Here is a 20,463-nt window from a genome sequence, read left to right as displayed (position 1 = left end):
TTTAAATTGACCTATTTTTTTTCTTTGTGCAGAAAGCCCTCGGCGCTGGGTTCCTCTCTACCAGGAAGACTATGTTTTTTTTTTTTAGTTATTACAGTGGTTTTTTCCTTTTTTTTTTTGCAATGTCTCCTTCTCTGTCTGTGTCTTTTTTGGTTTGGCTAAAAGCTTTATTTATAGAGCTCTGACCGTGCGTGTGCTTGAGGGAAGGGCATAAGGCTCGGCATGGGATGTAAGCACGAGCCCCATGTTTCTTTTATTTTTTTTTGATAACATCTGACAGTGATAGGGTTAGGTGATCAGAGGGGTGAGGGTAAGGTATGATAAGGAATGGGTGGTAGGGTATGATGACAGTGATGTCGAATCTCCCATTTTTTCTTTTTTTTTTGTATTGTTTTTGTATTTTATATTATTTAATTTTTTTTTATATTTCATATTTTATATTTAATAATAATAATAATAATATTTGGGATAAATTTGATGTCCACACAATTAATTAATTAAGGTATTAGGGGTCTAAAACCAAGAAGGTATATCCTGGCTAAGCCCTCCAAGTGAACTTGACCTCCATTTTTTTGGAATCAGCCATGCAACATTAATGGTCTCGGAACCTTTGACGAAAAACTTGTCAAAGGCAAATAATTATGTGGAACTGTTGGTAACTATCACAATCGAGTTGACCAGTAGAGGTTAATAATTAATATCCGTGAAGAAAATGAGTGTCGGATGATGAAGACATGTCTGTCGACAATAAACAAGCGTCAAATTAAGGAAAAAAAATTTTTTAATTCATTCTCTTTCTTTTTCAAATACGTAGTTATGACTAACTATATATGTTGGCTTTTAATTCAACATGCCGAACTTTTACAGCTTTTGTCATGAGAATCAAACATATCACAGTGATTTTTCATGTAGTTGAATTTTTTATTTTGCTTGTGTAAAGTAACAAGTATACACAAAATAATATTGTTTTTATCAACATCCTTAAAAAAAATTCCTGATTTGGTTGGGGTTTTGCCGAAAAATTTGAGATGGGAAAATGACCTTTAACATTTTATTTTAATGCGTTGTTTTTAAAAATGGGCAGAGCACTGAAAGTTTCAAGGTTGAGTATTTAATTAAATTGTTAATCCAAGAATAGAAAACTAGTCAACTCAAATTTAATATGCTAAAATTTCACTTAGACAATTATTCAAAAAAAAACAAAGTCATTCCATCATTTTCTACGATCATTTAAATAAAAAATAAAAAAATATATCTTTATTTGAAGTTGTAAAATGCATTGTGTTATGACTTTCTATATAGATGACATTTCGGTCAATAACCTGTAAATTGTAATTTTTGCTAAACAATATGTGAGTTAATATATATTTATAATAAAGTCATTTAACTTGTCCTTTGTTTCTTGTCTATATAAAAAATCTGATCTCTAACTATTTTATGAGATTTTTTTTGTTCTTGAGTGACAACGATTTATAGACAAGGGAGTAAATTGAATTCCAAAAAAAATTAAGGAAATTAGGATTTATTATTGATGAAACACTTACAATCCAAAGCAAATGATAAAAATCCCATATATTACTTCTCATTTGTTATCCAATTTGGGACTTATTAAAGCTAATAAAATTTGAATAAAGAATCATAAAGTTGAACTATTTGTGCTCCAAGAGCTTATTGACGTATTCTCTAGCAGCAATTAGGGAAAATCACTAATCCTTAACACCATTTTGATGTTCTTCATGAGCTTTCCCTAGGGGTGACCTAGATTGCCGACGCTGCCTCTCTTGGGACAGTAATGTTGCAAACCTATAAGATCAAAATTTCGCCAAGTAAATACCAAATGATTGATTTATGCAAATTTGGCATAAGAAATTGCAAAAGTTTTTACTCTACCTTTTAAGAGCTTCTTCATTAGTTTCTTGAGTGAAAGGCTCAAAGATACCGGTTGCCAAATTAACTCTAGAAACTGGCTTCTTTAACAGTCCTTCACCAACTTTCACCAGTTCATCCAAATTCTTCTTAGTCGCTACATCGACGGAAGATACATCCCCACTTAATGTGTCATCCTGGTTACGATTTTCAATGATGTTAAAAATGGCAGATTAAAGTTAAGAAATATTTTCTATTGGGAGCTTAGGCTAAGTGCAAATGCATGGATTGTACCTCAATACGGAGGTATTTGTCAGAGTGAAGGGCTTCAAATACTACAGAAAGATGGAGGTCGACCATGTCTCCACTGGCCTGAGTAAATACATCAACTAAGGGGGTGGAACCGCCGCTGGTTAACCAACCTAACAAACCCCATTCCGCTGCCTGTTTTGCACTATATTTCTCTTCAGCTTTTCGAGAGCCAGTCCCCAAAGAGATAACCAGAAATCTTCCATAGTCCATGGGCTTAATTGGAAAGAAATCAGTGTTTCCCTTAATGATCGCCTTCGTCACTTCGCCCATTGCGACTAAAGTCTGAAGGGCCAAATTAAAATACACATATTTAACTATAACTGCAATAGCTAAAAGAAATTATTACTAATTAATTCAGTATCTTTTAAGATTTACATACCGGGTTATTTGCAGCCACACCACCGTCTATGAGGTTATATTCTCTCACTTTCCCATTGTTATCTTCGGTTTTGAAGTAATGGGCAGGGAGATAGGTTGGTGCAGCTGAGGTTCCAATGCATATGTCCGATAGTAAGACATCTAAAGTAGGTTCACTTTTCACCTGGTTGAAACACAACATCATAAGAACTATTTCATATTAATTTGACATGATAAGGCAAAGGTTCATGAGGTAAGTTTTGAAGAGAATAAGAACCTGATAGCTCGAAAAGATGGTTGGCTGGAGATGCTTGATGTCAAATGTTGGGATAACAACGTTAGTTAATGTCTGGTGCAATCTTGTATCTCCTAGCTTTTCTTTAACAAGGCTATGTAGAAACTTCCCATCATATTTTGGCCCGGATAGAGCTTTGATAACTTTCGTTGTTTGAGCAAACAATGGACATCTGCTAGTAAAAGAAAATGTCAACAATAACCATAGAATAATTTACATAATGAAGTTGGATATAGAACTAAAAGGTATACCCTGGTTGAGGGAAGATTTTAGGGCAGTTATTTAGGTAAAAGTCTTTTATATCTTTGGCAGCAAACAGAGGTCGGTTCATTTCATTTGGACAAGTCAGCATGGCTGTCACCAGGCCACCTGTGCTAGTCCCTGCAATCACATCAAAATAGTCTGCGAGTCTTGCATCCTTACCATCCAGTTTCTGTATAATAGCCAAAACATCTAGAGTTAGTACGTGAAGGATCATAATTTATAAGCAAAAGGGCATTGTAATTATAGTTTCTACCTAAATTTTCTTTGTACTTATATATACATGCGTGAATATAAGCATCACGAAAATGAATAGATGAAAAGCCATCATTTTCTGGTCTATAAACCCAATGTACGTACCTGAAGTTCGGATTCAAGGAAACCAAGGATGGTTCCGGGGATGACCCCTCTTATTCCACCCCCGTCAATACTGAGGATGGTGATCAAGTCTCCATAAGTTGGAGGTTGTAAACATTTCTTTGCTCCTTCCATATATGCTATGGACAGTTGTGCAAAGTGGTATAAGTTTTATATACTAGCTAGTATACAGAGAGAGGGAAGCTTTAAGTAAATAAAGAGCTTTGGAAGTTGAGTTTTAGGACTTGTTTGTTGATCGATCAAACATACTTTGGTATTTATAGACACATTCATCTCCTCCTTAGTACTAATTGTGACAGTGAAATATGGGGAAAATTGTATCAAATTTGACCAAATTTTGTACGTTCCAGCAAATGGATCAACATCTTTTTCTCCATTTATTCAAGAAAAGGGAGCATGTGAAACATTAACAAGGCATAACGCGTGGCTTGAAGCCTTCAAAGATCATTTTGGAGAATTGTAGGTTAGACTGGCTCCCAGAGACTTGTAGGTATGAAGGAGTTAGGTGATTCATTAAAGATTTATCAATTATCTAATGGCTATGTTTCCTTTTTATTTCCTTTTATAATGGACTCAAATGAGATCTTATTGCCTGACGTCTACCTTCAATGAACTAGCATGAACCAAACAAGAAAAACTATCAAATAAAATGTAACACTATTAGTTCATAAAAGGCGGCATCAAATCAATAAGAACAAATTATAATTTGACAAGTCAATCAGATTAATGATCGATATTATAAAAGATTTTATGTGTACCCAATGAATGCCCATGAGATATTTAAAATTTCTTGAAAGATGTATGCAACATTCAATTATGCCACAGTATAAATTCAACGTACCATGAAAATTTTGCATATATAGAGAGAATTAACGTGCAAAAAATTCACCTAATCATATTTCATGCAAAACTCATAATCATGTTTCTGTGAAGGTTCCAAACCCAAGACAACCGAATTGGTCCAAATATGGGCTATTTTTTTTTTTTTGGTCAGTTGCAAATACAAAAGACATATTATCTACAGTACCACATAGCTTAAACTCCTGTAACCAGGCTACAAATAGATTATCACGAGATACTCCCTTCTTGGCTAAGTAATCTGCAAAGGAGTTAGCTTCCATGAATGTATGACAAAAAGAGACATCTCCAACCACCTCTCTATATCTATCAATCTCATTAAAAAGTTTCCATTCTCTCCATTGTGTCTATGAACAGAGTTGCAGCACCCAAGAAATCACCACTTTAGAATCAGATTGTATTACTAGATGTTGTTTCCTAGAATAAATGGATGTTTCCAAACATGGGATAATTAGAAGAAATAATTATCTTTAATTGATCTACTTCTCGAAGGTAACCGTGACAATATCTATGTTACCGTCTGATTCTTGGATGATAAGTGGCGTATGAAGATCGAAGAGAACAATGATATAAAAAAAACTACAACTTTTTGACTCCCTAGCTATCTCTATAATTTACTGGAACTGGTCCAAGCCTCCAGGAACTTTATAATATTTTACCCATTGTATGAAGAAGTTGAAAAGTTATATCGATAAAGCTAGCATCCAGAAAAACAAATGATCACGTTTTTACTCATGTGCAGGAGCCGCCTTGGTTGTTAATTTATCCAAGTGTGTGTGTGTGTGTGTCTATATATATATACTAGCATCCAGAAAAACAAATGATCACGTTTTTACTCATGTGCAGGAGCCGCCTTGGTTGTTAATTTATCCAAGTGTGTGTGTGTGTATATATATATATATATAGGTAAAGACCAATAAAAGACTAAAAAAGAAAAAAACACTAAAAGGCAAAAGCCCACCAAGCTCCAAGACCAATTTGTAGATGTAATTAATATGCTATATAAAACTAGAAGCATTCATAAAAAAAAAATAAGTTTGAGAAGCCATATTTGTGGAACATAATTAAATTTGATATACCTGAAGTTGGGATTCAAGAAAACTAAGGATGGTGCCAGGTATAACTCCTCTTATTCCACCACCATCAATGCTGAGGATGGTGATTAAGTCTCCATGAATTGGAGGTCGTAAAGCTGCAAAATTTGCTCCTTCCATATTGGGAAAGACTTGTATATATTGTTGTAAAACAAGGAGGGAAAGAAGACTTGATTACAGTAATTGGAGATATATAAATATAAATAAATATATATATATTATACAAAAGAAACTAGGGAGAGAATATCTAGGAGAATAAAAATCTCAAAATCTTATCTACTAAAGTCTCCTAAAAGGAAATAGTATAAGTAATTATTGCAAAAATTTATAATCAATGTATTATTTTCTTTTAAATTTAATGAAAACAGTACATTAAAAACAAAATCTTTCTTAAAATGTATTTTAATTATCTTTAACCGGATCAGATCCATTAATTGGAATGATAACAGTGTCTAGTCACTAGTTAAAGTAATATTTATCAAAATAAAATTGTAATTAATGTATTAATTTTTTTTAAATTTGATACAAAATATATTAAATGTAAAAAAACATTTTTAAAATAATATTTTGACTACCTCTAATCAATATTTATAGACATGCCATTAACCAAATCCTAATGTATAATGTTTATTTAATGAGATAGTGGCCTCTATGGGTTAATGAGAGGAATAGAAAGCTACTACTGGTATAGTGTTGATTGGGTCAAGTGCTAGAAGCATGTAAGGCATGGAGGTCTGGTTGATTGACTTTTTCCTGCAGTTTTCACGTGGCTTTATTACAATGGTTCTTATGCATCTTGAATAATTCTTTCTCAATAATGATTAATTGAAGAAGAATTATTATCTGGAGAGTACCCTCCATGCATGAACATGTTTGACGCATGGTAATAATTGTAACTTGGAAGGACCGACTATATTGCCAATGTTGTTAAATTATTTTATTTCATTTGGTTTTGATCATGATTAGTGAAAGAATTAAAAAGGAGAAACACTCTTACTTTCAAACTTGAATCTTTACAATTACAAGCTCTATCTGCTGAATCAAGTGAATAAAGGATAATAAATTAAAAAAAAAAAAAAAACGATTGTAAATTTAGAAATTTGCATTTAAATTTATTATATGCTACAATTTAAACATGATTACAAAAACAAACCAATTGAGCTAAGTGACGTTGTTTTATTCTTTTTCTACTAACATAGCTTTGGGCAAACTTATTTGTGCACTTAGCCTTAATTTCCTTACTTAAGATATAGAGACAAGAAATAATTGAATTACAAGCCATTGTTTGTTTTTGGCGATCTTGTTTCTCGCAGTCTTCTTTCCTCGGAAAGTAGTTTTGCAAATCTGCAATTGAGAGGGCAAAGAGTAATCTCGAGTCATTTTACAAAAAAAAAAAAGTAATTAATACAGATGGTTTTTTTTTTTTTTTTTTGCCTACTTTTTTAGAGCTTCCGCATTAGTGCCACCATTTTCAATAGGTTCAGATAAACCATTCCCCAGATTCACCCTGGAAACCGGTTTATGCAATAGCATCTCTCCAATCTGTTGAACTTTGTCCAAGTTTGCCTGTGTAGCAACGTCCACTGAAAAATCCTTTCCCTCTAATGTATCATCCTGCTTTAGTTTAGTATAAGTAAACAGGAAGAGAAAGTAAAAAACAAAGAAAAATGCAAAAACTATTAGTACTTAATTTAATTAAGTAAAGATAATGAAGCTAGCTAGCCTGCCTGAATTCTGAGGTACTTTTCCTCGGAATGAAGGGCCTGGAAAAGCACGGAAATGTGGAAGTCAACCATGTCTGCACTTCCTTGACTGAACGCATCTACTAGTGGAACTGAGCCACCATGAAGTAGCCAACCCAAAATGCCCCATCTGGCTGCCATTTTAACATTGTATTTGTGCTCTATCTTATTTGAGCCAGTGCCTATTGAGATCACCAGAAAGCGGCCATAGTCCATTGGCTTGATTGGGAAGAAGTCAGGATTTTCATCGAAGATTTGCTTAGTTACTTGGGTTACTGCTACTAATGTCTGAAATGCGGTCCGAGATTATAATGACCAAAAACGAAGTTAATAATTAGCATGAACCATGAGGGTTTGCTTATATAATTGTCGAAATCTCATCTGAAACTAGTTAAGTATCGAATTTCTATACTGGATTATTTGCAGCAACGCCACCATCAATAAGGTGGAATTCTCGAACGTTCCCTTCATGATCCTGGTTCTTGAAGTAATGAGCCGGCAGGCAAGTTGGAGCTGCCGATGTGCTGATGCATATGTCAGAGAGGTGAACATCCAAGCAAGGAGACCTTTTCACCTGCACTACGTTCTAAAATCTCACTTATATATTATAAAGTCTGTAATTGTAACATTGGATATACAATTATTAAAGTACTTTGTAGCCTATGCATTTGTACGTTATATCTGTCTAATAGTGATTACTGATTACTTAAGAAGAATCGAACCCCAGAAAACGCCTACATTGAATATGGTTTTAACAAACTAGAGAATTATGAGAGATATATAGGTGGAGAGAGACCTCATAAGATGAGAAAACAACTGGCTGCAAATATTTGATATCAAAACTTGGAATGACAATATGGGCCAATGCATCATGCAACCGACTCTGTCCTAGTTTCTCCCTTATCAACCACTGAAGATACTTCCCGTCATACTTAGGTCCCGCTAATGATTTCATCAGTTTTCTAATCGCCCCGCACATTCTCCTGCCATCAAGCAACAAAATTGGTTTATAATTGGTTGAAGAAACATAGCTCAATTGCATACATATCAATGAGGGAAGAACATTATTCCACATGCTCAACGTATAACCTCTTTTGTGGGAAAATTTTTGGGCAGTGCTCAAGATAGAAGGCCTTTATATCCTTGGCGGTAAAGAGAGGACGACCGTCTTCATTTGGAGCTGTTAACATGGCTGTTATAAGACCACCAGTACTCGTCCCTGCAACCACATCAAAGTAGTCTGCAAGTCTTGCATCCTCGCCATCCAGCACCTGCAGGTGCAGCCCAAAATTTGTAAGACTTACCAATTAATTATCCAATTGAGCTAACGTTCAGTTGGCTAAGTATCATACTGTTTGAAACAATCCTAGAAAGTGTACAATTGCTTGACTGTATGTATATCTGCAAACATGCATTAATTGATATAGAAACACAAAGAATACCTGAAGTTGAGATTCAAGGAAGGATAGGATGGTGGCTGGTATGATACCTCTAATACCACCCCCATCAACACTAAGTATGGTAATCAGATTCCCATAAGTTGGGGGGCGCATTTGAGGAATGGACGATGGGATTCTCTCCATTAGAGATGATCAAAGAGCCAAATGGTAGTGATAATACAGGAAGCTTTTGTTTCTATTGTCACATTAATTTCCTTATTTAACAACTAATATTTATAGTCTCTAATTAGCAAAGGAAAACAACTTAAAACTTCCTTTTCAAGCGCAATAATTAATTTGAGGTCTGTGATGTGTTCAAACTTCAAAAAGATAATAAAAGTCGCGGGAACATGCACTGGTCAGAGGGTGCAAGGTGGTATCAGATTGTGTTTATCAAGCCAAACTCAAAGCTATGTCTTGATCACTTGAGTACATAGGAATTTTCTTGCGTGAGAATTGGTCTATCCATAATGTCCATGCATGGCAAATTCACCAAGTAATTTTGTGTTCAACGTGCTTCAAATCGTCATTAAGGTCATTGACATTTGCAGCTGATATTCGAACCCTAATGCACCTCCATCAACAGGTGCATTCATGGCAAGTTTTGCTGGCTATAGTAAAGAGTTAAACCTCCTATATATTAAAAGCTTGCCATTGCTAGGGTAGAAGATGAGATATAAATCACTCTTTAACCAAAAGTTGGGTACTTATCTAAGTTGTCTTTCTGATCCACGTCTTGGGTATTTCCGTGAAGGTACGTTACAAGATGACTGAAATTAATCATTGGAATCTAGAAGTGATGCCTACCTACGGACCATGACCCATTCAAACCAAAACGTTTGAATGTTAGACATGCATGCTAACGTATATATATTGCGTTTATGACTAGGCTCTATCGTCAGCTTAATTCGCAATGCCAAAGCTCAGTCAAACCCGCTATTGATCAGCATTAATCAAACTAATTCAAGCATTCCCATCAAAATAAAATTGTGTATAAGTCTAAAATTTATCAAGCAATTAGTCAAATCTGTCAAAATTAAAGCATCCCATCGAAAGAAGAAAAAATGTGCAGTACTTTAAAAGTTTCAATTATTAGTACATACGTACAGATTATGAATTAGTATATCCATGCAATTTAAAATGTTTTCCCATGTGAAAGACAATATATCTGAACTCGTTTGAAACTTAGACATTTGTTTAGCTTATTGTGACTTTCTGAAGTTGGAGACAATGACGCAGTTGCTTAGGAAATTAGCCTCAAATTAGGCACGATTCGATGCTGATGTATATATAGCAGCTGGTTAAAGTCGTTAACTGAAACTGAGCATTGCAATTCATGCAAGTCTGAGGATTGGGGATTGTTGTAAGAGGAAAACAATTGTCAAACTTTGAAGCGATTAGCGTCGTGGGGTTAATTTAAATTGTCTTCCAAACATATTAAAACTTGACCTTTGCATGCATCAATGTGACGTAAGATTGTGTTAAGAATTTTTTTTTTCTAAATTAATTTTATTCACTTCTTCTTTCTATCCATCCTTTTTAACCACTAAATTTAGACAATTAAACTAGGTAATTTAATACTCATACAACATTTATATATAATTTTACGTATTATTATCAAAAGTAGAATTTCATCAATATAAAAATATTATCGATGCATTAAATATAAAATTATTTAATTTAATATTGCTCGTTGCATTTTATTTTCTTTTGCAATTACCTTGTAAGTATATGGATTAAAAGAGTGTGAAAATTAATTTATAATTAGTAATAAGCATAAACAATTAATCTGTTGCTTCAAAATCACCATAATGTATATATACAAGTTTAATAATTTTTGGTAGTCTTCAAAAACTATTTTTAAAAGCACAAAACAGTGGATTAAGCCCATTGAAAATAGTAAATATTACCTGTTGGATCTTTTGAGCCCACTTGTATTGGGCTAACCAACCCTTTGGCCCATCTTTCAACTCTCTCCTCCACGACCGCTTTCTTTCTCGAAATACCCTTTTTTTTCCGGTATCCGTCACTCCTCTCCGCTCTCGTCGCTTCCGTCGCTGTCTTATCCACCAAGGAAGGCGGCGAAGGCTACGAAGGTAACTCTAACCCTAAAAGGAGCCCTCTTTACGATTCAATCTAGCAAACGGTCCATAAATCCAATGAGTCCTTCAAGAGGATCGTGCACCACGCAAAACAAGCCAGCGCCTCCGCCTCCGTTCTGTGGCAAATGCTGAGGCTTTAAGTTAAAGGCTTAAAGCCTTAATAAAAGGGAAGGTTGATGCCTTATTATTTTTCGTCCTTGCTTTACTTTTCTCAAGGTTATGGCTGAAGTTATATGTATCACTTCAACAAGGTCTACAGTTACCTTCTTTCCTTCTCTTTATTGGCCTATTCAGCCCGGAATAAAATCCGTTTTTTTTTTCAAGTTTTTTCGCTTTTTGTTTTTTTTATAAGTTTTATATTTACACATTAATAAGATATCTGCTATGATTCACCTATAAAATATATAAGATTTGTACCATGTGATTACATGTTTTACACAAAGAAATACATTGTTGTGCTTACAATTTGCATGCTTTTGACTTGATATTGTCATACTCTGACCGCTTCTTTCGCCTTCTTTTTCTCAAAATCTACAAACTCAAACGAATCCAAAATGAAAACTCTCTTTAACTGCAGCTTATATTTTTTGAAACTTTTAATGGAGTTTTTTACATGGAAACCTCAGTTTTTGCACTGCATTTTCTGAATGGTTTTCTACAGTTTCATAAATCATACTAATATAAGGGTAACATTTGAAACTCATGCAGGATACGAAGTTCACAAAGGCTCCTAAGAAATCTCCATTAATATTAACAATTGTGGTATTATTTTTCCTCATGGTTTCTGGAGTTTATATCTGCTCAATCCGATTATGGCAAATAAGCCCTCGAACAAACTCCAAATTTCTAAACATCCAACAGCAGCAATGTCAAACTCCAAACATTGAAGAATGGGAAGCTCCTCTTATACATTTTCCAAATCCTAAAACATTTAACAGGTACCAACAATTAATTTCTTTGGTTATTATCCATGCATGGTTCAATTGATTTATATGTTGTTAAAAATGAAGCTTGTTTGTGCAGGGAAGAATGTGTTTGAAATCCAGTAAGATATTTTGCCATTTCGTCAATGCAGATATCAGGGAGTGCGTGGTTTGAGACATTGTTAAATAGTCATATAAATGTTAGCTCCAATGGAGAAATTTGTGGACGTAGGGATAGGAGAAGTAATAGTTCTTCAATTTTGGAGACATTGGATAGAGTTTATAACCTCGACTGGTTCACTAGCGCTTCCAAGAATGAATGCTTAGCTGCAATTGGGTTCAAATGGATGCTTAATCAGGTAATTCGACACAGCAGAATTTGGCTTCTAAAAAAATTTTTAGAATTTCAGATGGGAAAGTGATAGTTGCTTCTTTTTTTTTTTTTTTCTTCAAGATTTCAATTTGCATATGATGCTTATTAAATATTTTCAGGGGTGTGATGCAACATCACGAAGATATTGTCAAATACTTAAAAAAAAAAAATGGGGTTTCTGCAATATTTCTATTCAGAAAGAATCTGCTTCGCAGAAAGATATCTCTGATTGCTAATATCTGTGACAAAGATGTTTAGCTGTTGAATGGAACCCACAAATCTCATGTCCATTTATCTCAGCCTCTTACTCTCACAAGCATGTCTCTACTTGCATTTGCTTACCATCTAGAAGTAGTCAATTATAATGATCAAATTGCAGGCTCAGATACTTGCAGAATACAAGCCAACTATAAATATCACGCAACTGATTCCTGATTTGAAGCGAGCCGAACAAAAAACTGCCAAGGCTCTTGAATATTTCAACACCACTCACCATATAGTTGTTTACTATGAGGATCTTGTCAAAAACCGCACGGTAAGAGTTTAAGATTTTTTCTATTTCCATCATTAGCGCCTTCAAATCCAAGCTTCTTTCCAGACTCCGTTAAAAGTTTTCTCGAATACTGAAACTAAGGGAAGTTCGAGAGTTCCTCAGGTTGCCTTATAAGGAGCTCACCAGCTGTCAGATTAAGATACACACTGCGCCATTGTCAGAGCAAGTATCAAACTGGGATGATGTTCAGAAAGCAGTGAAAAAAGCATCATATGAAACCTTTCTTCATTCAGATTATAAAATATAGTTTACAGTTGTTGAATAATACAGCAACAGATTTTACATTTTTTGGTTAAAAGAATCTTCTTTTAACAACTTTGGCATCCAATAGGAATTCCTGTTATTGCACCATCTGGTTTAGGTAACAATGAAAATTCCTGCTGATTCTCATCCAACCTGTCTCCAAAACTTTGGAAACAATGATTTTACAAAGGTCCTTGGCTCCATGGCAATAGTATTTAAAATTGTCCACTTTGGTTAAAGAGCTCGCACTGAAGCCAATTAAAACATCATTTCTTCATATTTTTATCACAAATTAAACCATCTTCCCTCACAAAGACTATGATTCTTTTGAATAACTACTATAATCAAAAGCCCAAGTATGCACTATATGGCTGTGAAATGACATTTAAATGATGATAGCCATCTAAAAACCATCTTTAACGACCCCAATGCATTGACTACATCATCTGATCATATGGATGCCGCACCTCATGTCAATATGATCAGAAGGTAATCGCATTTGGTTTTAGATTTTATGGGTTGTATCGTGCGTGGCATAAAGAAGAGAAGCAAAGTTGAGATGCAGGTCAGATCCATATAGAACTACCCTTTTTTTTTAACTGATCTTTTTCCTTCATTCCTTCCTAAATGTAAGAATTACAATGATGTTACAACTACAATCAGCGACAAACTGATCCATTACTTGATACGAAATCAGGTTTTTCTGTTTGTTTAATAACAAATTGGTCAACAACCCTGACGGTATTCACTGGATCCTGCTGGCCTGCAGATGCACTCCACTTGCTAGGATATTTTCTCCGATGGCTCAACTGTCGTGGCTGCTCTTTGGCCTCCCTATCCCAATCAGGATCTAACTTCCATTCCTTGGGAACCTGCATGTCAAATGGATCAGTGATTGTCTCACCAAAGTATAGATTCAAGAGGTCGCCTAACAGAAAAAGACGTTGGACAAACAAACATTGGGCTGCTAACTTATTTTGTAGATTGTGGGACCCATTTGAATAGCTGCTAAAATCTAAAATCGTCAAGAGTAAAGGGGGAAAAAACCTCAAATAAATAATTGATAATCCCCCTTGACCTATTCATATGAAAAAATAAGTACACACGTGTTTTATAATCCAAGTCAACTGATAGAATTATCACCATAGCATTCAATATTGGCCCTACCAACACCTACAATGCGGCCTAGTGGTACCAGCTCCTTGCTAAATCCATGGGAATGTTTCTTCTTCATCAAGTCATGAGCTCAAAACCAACGATGAAGATAAACCTAAAGAAAAAGACAGCAGCAAGTGAATAAATCATCGGTTTCTTACCTTATCGACTGCAAGAGTGAACACTTCAAGATCACCGTCACGATTGATGTGGAATCGTGTGAATGACTTGTAATTAGCAATTCTAAGAGAAGAGAAGGCCTCGTCAAAGTGTACGTGAAGCCAGTTAATGCAGAAATATAAGTAGCTTCCAAACACCAATGAAACCACAGGGGTTGAGAAAACCCAGAAGTATAGGAAGACTGAAGCATAATATATAACAGCATCTCCTCGGGATAGCGATTGTATTCCCTTCTTGCAAATATTGTTCCGAGTGACAGCTATAACCTGGCAATATTTCCTCCATCAGTACAGTTAACGAGTGAAAAGGTATCATATCCCAAACAAGGATAGGTTTCCTACCTCTGGAACATCAAATGCAGACATGAGATACTTGATACAAGCTGGATAAAGGCCAAATGTCCATTGCTCTATACGAGCTCGAAGACCAGTAGGATCTGGAAAATGCTTACTTTCCACTGATCGGTACCACTGGTACAAAGAGTGATAACCTGAACACAGCTATTAATCATCATTAACTTCCACTAAAAAGACCACATGAAGCCAGCCATCACCAAAGTGTCATGAATTACTTTACTTGTATCACTTTTGCTGAGCAGTTTAATTTGTTTTACTCAAAAAATAATAAAACATAAGGTAGTACATATAGATTCAAAATACAGATACCACATGACGGTAAAAAGCTAATATTGGAGTTGGATCATATTGAAAATTTTGACTCTCGTTCAAATAAAAGTAACAAGCAAATAATAGTTCTGAGAATCCTCTTTTCATGGAGTTAAAGGCAGATATAATATAAAGCATTAGATTTGACGTGATCACAGCAACAACATTAACGATCTTACTATTGCAGAAAAGATAATTAGAATGTAACGCACCTGAAGTTGCTAACAGTTTATGCCGGATACACGTCTCCAGACCTAGTTCCAAGAGCAGCATAAGAATAAGGGCCGCAGCTAGATGTGCAGATACATGAAGAATTCCAATTATTGCACGTTTCTTCCATGCTAATTTGGAAGGAACAAATGCAAATGCAGAGATTAGCAATAGCACCACACCAGCCAATGATACAACAGAATGTTCTAGCACGTATACAAAAGCATTCCATACTGTGCCAAAGAAACTCCTCAGATGACCAGAAAATGAATCATCTTGCAATATGTGATCAAGCTTACACTAAAAATGAATGGAAACATATCAGTCACTTCAGTAACAGAGTTAGCCTACCCAACAAAGTAAAAAACAATATTTACATGTAAGTTTTCCAATTCAAAAAGAGAGACGGAGAAGGGATCGAGGGATCCTAATAATCAGGTCATTTTAGGTCCAATGACAGCTGAAGTTAGAATAACCAAGTCAACTGTAGCCAATTTCAAAGAATTTAAAAGAAGTTTACCTGTGGAAACATAGAGAAAACCAATATAAAGTATATAATGCCACCAATGAAATCAAATTGCCAGTTCTTCTTCCGAAACTTCAAGATATTTCCCAATGCAATCTACATCAAATAACAACCCCAAGAGGAATGAAAACTCAGAGGAAACAAGGCAAAAGGAATCTAAGAAATATTAAAGAAAAGGAAGAGTACCCTGCTTGAATCATGAAAAGAAGGATACACAGCTCTACACTCGTATGTTTTCCCATAAAATTTGTTAAAATTACTAAACACATGAGTGGGGTGTAAAAATGCCCCTCCACACCCATTTACAAGAAGATGCTGCACATGAACTGGACCTTCTGATGGAACACATGAATGACGCATATAATGGTGCAGGTCTCCAGCAATTCGAAGTTTACACCTTCCTTTTAAGTAATCACATATCAAGTGTGAGACATTCTCTCCGGAAACAGCATTCCAGTACCAATCAAGAAGCCAGTGTGGTTCATGGGTCATAATGATGACAGAATCATTTTCTCCAACCTGTAAAGGAAAATGAAGGAGTTTAAATTATTCTAAACCAGAATTAAATTTTGGACAGAGAATATAAGAGATAACCAGAGAAAGCTAAACCTAGGAACAGCCACTAATCTATTGTCTAATAGCTTGAATTAGTACCTATTATATCAATTGGTAAAGCATCAGATTGAAAGCATGAATATATGCTAGCACAACAACAGCTTGCACAACTAAGCACATATAACAATGCACAGTCCATTGCAAGCAGACTTCTAGAGGTATGCACTGTATTGAGGAACCAAAATTTGTGATCCATTCACTACATATGATATGAATTACTATGTAAGTGCATCAAAGCCAGTATGCCTTGAGCATCGAATGCAGTATACTGTATACGTGACTCAGGAAATGAATACCAATATTATTGCAGTGTGAATTCTATGGAATGCATTAATGCAAGACAACTAATATGACATCATACTAAAATAGATAAGTCTTCCGTTACATTACAAGTATATCCCTTCCTTCAATTAGGTGTATTTTCTCATCATAGACAATTCGAAATGTAACATTAGTAACAAGTAGGAGTAAATTTACCTTGTTCTTTACTAATTCAGAAAAGAACTTGAACTGGTACACATCAATGTCAGCATGGAGTGATAAATCAAGACCAAATACCCACCACCCTTTTGGGAGCTGCAAAGCAAAATAACTTTTCTTTTGAGGCATAAACCACCCGCCCAACCAGCTCTTGTGGCATATATACCTCATAAAAGTATTAAGTCCATCAAACCAATCTGTAAAGTTAAAGCATACTTCCGTTATGCATGGTTGAATTTTTAAAATAATTGTAGAAGACTTCTTTATTAACAAAAATATGGTTCTACTAAGAAAACATGCGATAATTGTTCAGACAATGAGAAAATTACAGCAATATATACTTTAAAACAAAAATACAAATTCCTTTGAACTTTTCTCTCATGTAAAAAATAGATTACTTACAAAATTGTTTCTAACTTTTATAAAGAAAAAATATCACTCAAGACTAAATTCAGGCTAAAAAGTAAGACATACCATGATTTCCAGGAATGAGAAAACACTGAGGTCCCTTGTATTCCTTGAGTTCAGATATCCCTTCTGGTAACTCAGGCTTGTTTACGGCTATGTGATTCGGTTTGTAACAAGCTGGAGGCTGAAGTGCATATTCAAAAGGACAAAAAAGACGCCTTTCATATGTGAATCTTGATGGATTAGGATACCTACACATAAACGACAAGTTATAAGTATAAACCATCAATATACTTTATGGCCAAATCATCAACCAAACATTGAAAGAGCTACAATAGAGGCTCTAGCTTCATGTGTAATAAACCATCAATATTAAATTAGTCAAACTATAAATTGCATCCAAGACATAGCACCAACTTACGCAAGATCTCCTCCAATAAGTAGCAGCTCCGCACGTGGCAGTGTAAGCACAGAATTAAGCCGGATGGAAGGTTGAGCAAGCAGCCGAGCCACAGCATATGATGAGTTTCCACCATCACCAGTATCAGCCATGAAATCAAACCACAGATCTTCTTTTTCACTCAAATGATCATAAAAAAGATCGTCTTGTTGAGCTCCTTCATGAACCCTGCTCATTGCAGCCTGACAAATGCAGAAAGGAAGAGATAGAAAGTCAATCCTTGAAGGAATATTTATCAGGAGATTTTTCCTAATAACACAAAAAGAAATATATGTTAATCATATAAAATCAAAATTTAGAACTATACCTGCATCATGCGCATGTCAAACCGGCCAACAAACAAAGTTACAGATACCAGGAGGTCAAAAACAGTCTTGAACAAGTCGGCTGAGGTTCTGCAAAATTTGGGGATAAGCATACTAAGGTCTAAAGATTGAAACCTTTTTGCTCCCTCCACATAGTGGGGTAAAAAACTTGAGAAGAAAAAGGTAAATGACAAAGAAATAATAAACATTTACCCTGAATACCAAGGGACCATATCCAAGAAATCTGGTTTCATTTGATTCTTTTTCAGCTTCTCGTATTCTTCAACAGACAAAGGGTGAGTAAGAGCCCACCTGGACTTGACGTAGAAAGTGCAGCAAAAAATTGAGGTAAAGCGTAAGAATCAAGGCATGTAGAAGCATGAGTAACTCAATCCCATAAAAGATACCAATCTTAGACTCAGAAACTGATAAGACTTAAGAGTCATCTACAGGATGGATACTCAAGAAACTGGTAAATGGTATAAACAGAACACTCATGCATATAAAATGTCATGGCAAGGTAAATGAACCTCAATGCTAGAATATAGAGCAATCGGGACAATGGATCACATTAAAGATATAGTACAGTTCTGATTCAGACATGTAACAAACACAAATATTTCACACATTTTAAAACAAGCTAAATGCCGCTACTCACCCCGTTGACCTTTCCACTACATAATTGGCAATGTAAAGGCCAATAAATGTAGCCCACAGCGAGTATATGGGAGAAATTTCATCTGAGGAATCCGGACATGAACCACTGCAAGCTAACTGAAATTGAGATATCAAGAGAAAAATATGTCGTAAGGATTAAAAACAAGAAGAAATGAAAAAAAATTCTCATTGGATGATATAAATGATGTAAGACCTTATAGTTGATCAAAGCCTTACCTCGCCATAAATGACCCACTTTGACAAAAGTGGATAATCATTTGCGGAGCCAACTGGAGCAAACCAAGATGAGCAGACCTGGTCTTTCAACTCATTCATACGAACAAATTTTGCAAGCCATGTGTTCCTCTCTTCTTTCTTCCAAAAGGAAAACCAATTAGAAGTTTTTCGTTCAAAAGGTCTCTGCCTTAACATAGCACGGTTGCCACAATGACTATAGAATACGCAGCAGGCTATACTAATAACCTACAAAGTACAAAAGTGGAGAGAAGAAAATACCAATGAGGACCAGCATCAACACAAAAGCTAAAACCTGCTGTGTACAGAGGAAATAATCAATTGCATCTTCAACACTTACAGCACAATTCTGGAGAATGGTCAAGATTTCTGGCCTCCTTCCAGCCACACGAGAAATAAGACCAAGATACCACAGGCCAAGGAATATAATGTGGAAGACAAGGAGAAAGAGAATAGAAGAGATATATATTGACAAAAATAAAGACAAATTCATCCTCAAATCCACTCCCATTGACAGAAAACTAGGAAGATGATACAGAGCTGCAACTAAAATCCACGCTATGTACCTGCAAATTTAAGTTATATAATTCACAAATAAGCCATGGCTAGTTCTTAGCTTCCTACTGTATATCAACCGTTATTTGAATAAATTTACGTCAAGAGAATCCACAACATGATTAATAAAGGCATCAGATTAGAACACTCACCATCGACTGAAATTTGAATAACTTGGTTTGATAGTCTTCCCTATAAATGGAGATGAAAAGAAATAAAAGAATCCAAGCAGACAAGCATACATAGACCACCATTTGATATTTTTGTCCAACTTTTCTATCAAAGTAAGCATGTTGTCGGATGAGATAAAGAACAGACACCCCACAACTACTGCAATTATAGCATGACGCGAGTGTTCATGTGGGTAAGGGTATGTATCAGTTAAAATCGTCCGAACCCTTTCCATTCTGAAGTTAGGTAATAATCCAGCTGAGTGCTTATCAGAACCCATAGCTCAAAAAAATCTTGTACTAGCTCCTCCAATGTAACTTATTCAATGTCTCACAAATCGCCCTCAAACTTCACCTGTACGAAAAGTAAAAAACCACCTGAAGGATAAGCTCCAAGTTCCCAATAACAATACTAAATAGCCTTAAACTTAACGAAAGACAAAAAATGAGTAATTTCTAAATTTGAACACGTAACGAAAGCTAAAAGATTATGATCTTTTATTCACCATTTTTAGTTTCCAAAATAATGAATAATCCAATAAAATCAAGTGAACCATTGCCATAAATCTGCAATGGTCTATAGAAACAAAAATGCTAACTATCTACTTCATCATTAATCAACGTAAACACACAAAAATTAAAAAAAATAAAAATAGAACAGTAATTAAAATTGTAGTTGCCTAATCATTTCCTTTTTTCCCCTCAACAATCAAACAGACAATTCGGGGTTTACTTTAAATTATATTTTACAAAAAAAAAAAAGCTAAAAAAACACAACCGGGACAAAACAGAAACTTCATTATTACAAAATTTTTTAAAAAAAATCATTCGAAAAACAACGTAAAAAAAAAGCCTAAAACAATCAACAGCTTTGATAATTCGAAAAACAATCAAAATTTTTCAAGAGAGAGAGAAAGAGTACCTGAAGAAAGAGCGAGAGAGAGAGGGAAAGCGTGCATGTAGAAACAATAAAAAGGGAGAGTTGTGGGGGAAGGGGATATATAAGGTTTTTGAAGAATTTCTTTT

At 35.0% G+C, this 20,463-nt stretch overlaps 3 protein-coding genes and 1 pseudogene across 9 annotated transcripts; 1 reads left to right on the top strand and 3 right to left on the bottom strand.

The window, feature by feature from the left end:
- Positions 1-1,506: 1,506 nt before the first annotated feature.
- LOC111314834 (patatin-like protein 2) lies at positions 1,507-3,707 on the bottom strand. Of its 2 annotated transcripts, XM_022916446.2 has the most exons (7): positions 3,452-3,707; positions 3,082-3,263; positions 2,813-3,002; positions 2,558-2,719; positions 2,161-2,460; positions 1,891-2,063; positions 1,507-1,803 (listed from the first exon to the last, which is right to left on the bottom strand). In XM_022916446.2, exons 1-7 carry the CDS (start codon positions 3,581-3,583, stop codon positions 1,707-1,709), a joined length of 1,236 nt encoding a protein of 411 aa, XP_022772181.2. In that variant the 5' UTR covers positions 3,584-3,707; the 3' UTR covers positions 1,507-1,706. The 2 variants fall into 2 exon arrangements, with proteins under 2 accessions (XP_022772181.2, XP_089605683.1); XM_089749557.1 differs by lacking the exon at positions 1,507-1,803 and having other exon boundaries at positions 1,887-2,063.
- Positions 3,708-6,550: 2,843 nt separating this feature from the next.
- Positions 6,551-8,789, bottom strand: LOC111314832 (patatin-like protein 2). Of its 2 annotated transcripts, XM_089749342.1 has the most exons (7): positions 8,606-8,789; positions 8,253-8,434; positions 7,960-8,146; positions 7,576-7,737; positions 7,149-7,451; positions 6,860-7,035; positions 6,551-6,765 (listed from the first exon to the last, which is right to left on the bottom strand). In XM_089749342.1, exons 1-7 carry the CDS (start codon positions 8,744-8,746, stop codon positions 6,693-6,695), a joined length of 1,224 nt encoding a protein of 407 aa, XP_089605468.1. In that variant the 5' UTR covers positions 8,747-8,789; the 3' UTR covers positions 6,551-6,692. The 2 variants fall into 2 exon arrangements, with proteins under 2 accessions (XP_089605468.1, XP_022772179.2); XM_022916444.2 differs by lacking the exon at positions 6,551-6,765 and having other exon boundaries at positions 6,784-7,035.
- Positions 8,790-10,745: 1,956 nt separating this feature from the next.
- Positions 10,746-12,356, top strand: LOC111315416 (uncharacterized; annotated as a pseudogene). Its single transcript, XR_016330630.1, has 4 exons — positions 10,746-10,876; positions 11,413-11,642; positions 11,728-11,986; positions 12,120-12,356. The product of XR_016330630.1 is annotated as an uncharacterized LOC111315416 (transcript).
- Positions 12,357-13,025: 669 nt separating this feature from the next.
- On the bottom strand, positions 13,026-20,407 carry LOC111315415 (uncharacterized). Of its 4 annotated transcripts, none has more exons than XM_022917105.2 (16): positions 20,360-20,407; positions 19,420-19,815; positions 19,053-19,278; positions 18,695-18,940; positions 18,459-18,574; positions 18,014-18,112; positions 17,803-17,890; positions 17,457-17,677; positions 17,102-17,286; positions 16,625-16,824; positions 15,719-16,051; positions 15,527-15,628; positions 15,009-15,306; positions 14,473-14,621; positions 14,113-14,397; positions 13,026-13,668 (listed from the first exon to the last, which is right to left on the bottom strand). In XM_022917105.2, exons 2-16 carry the CDS (start codon positions 19,716-19,718, stop codon positions 13,456-13,458), a joined length of 3,060 nt encoding a protein of 1,019 aa, XP_022772840.2. In that variant the 5' UTR covers positions 19,719-19,815; positions 20,360-20,407; the 3' UTR covers positions 13,026-13,455. The 4 variants fall into 4 exon arrangements, 2 of the variants coding, with proteins under 2 accessions (XP_022772840.2, XP_022772839.2); XM_022917104.2 differs by having other exon boundaries at positions 19,420-19,792; XR_016330629.1 differs by having other exon boundaries at positions 13,439-13,668; positions 14,473-14,631; positions 19,420-19,792.
- Positions 20,408-20,463: the final 56 nt, after the last annotated feature.

The sequence above is a fragment of the Durio zibethinus genome, chromosome 20 (assembly GCF_047325235.1).
Source record: "Durio zibethinus cultivar Kanyao isolate XHJ-2024 chromosome 20, ASM4732523v1, whole genome shotgun sequence".
Lineage (NCBI taxonomy): Eukaryota > Viridiplantae > Streptophyta > Magnoliopsida > Malvales > Malvaceae > Durio > Durio zibethinus.
The sequence above is the reverse complement of the archived record's forward strand: the minus strand, read 5'-3'. Positions and strand labels throughout refer to the sequence as shown.

Bases quoted from the DNA above. Each gene is read 5' to 3' on its own strand.
- LOC111314832 (XM_089749342.1), bottom strand. From the start codon at position 8,746: ATGGAGAGAATCCCATCGTCCATTCCTCAAATGCGCCCCCCAACTTAT. The intron at 7,036-7,148 runs GCAGGCTAGCTA...AAACTAAAGCAG, and splicing joins AAAAGTACCTCAGAATTCAG to GATGATACATTAGAGGGAAA. The intron at 6,766-6,859 runs GTAGGCAAAAAA...TCTCAATTGCAG, and splicing joins AATGCGGAAGCTCTAAAAAA to ATTTGCAAAACTACTTTCCG.
- LOC111314834 (XM_022916446.2), bottom strand. From the start codon at position 3,583: ATGGAAGGAGCAAAGAAATGTTTACAACCTCCAACTTATGGAGACTTG. The intron at 3,003-3,081 runs GTATACCTTTTA...TTTTACTAGCAG, and splicing joins AAAATCTTCCCTCAACCAGG to ATGTCCATTGTTTGCTCAAA. The intron at 2,064-2,160 runs GTACAATCCATG...AATCGTAACCAG, and splicing joins ACAAATACCTCCGTATTGAG to GATGACACATTAAGTGGGGA.
- LOC111315415 (XM_022917105.2), bottom strand. From the start codon at position 19,718: ATGGGTTCTGATAAGCACTCAGCTGGATTATTACCTAACTTCAGAATG. The intron at 16,825-17,101 runs GTATGTCTTACT...TTAACTTTACAG, and splicing joins TCTCATTCCTGGAAATCATG to ATTGGTTTGATGGACTTAAT. The intron at 15,629-15,718 runs GTACTCTTCCTT...TATTTGATGTAG, and splicing joins CTTTTCATGATTCAAGCAGG to ATTGCATTGGGAAATATCTT.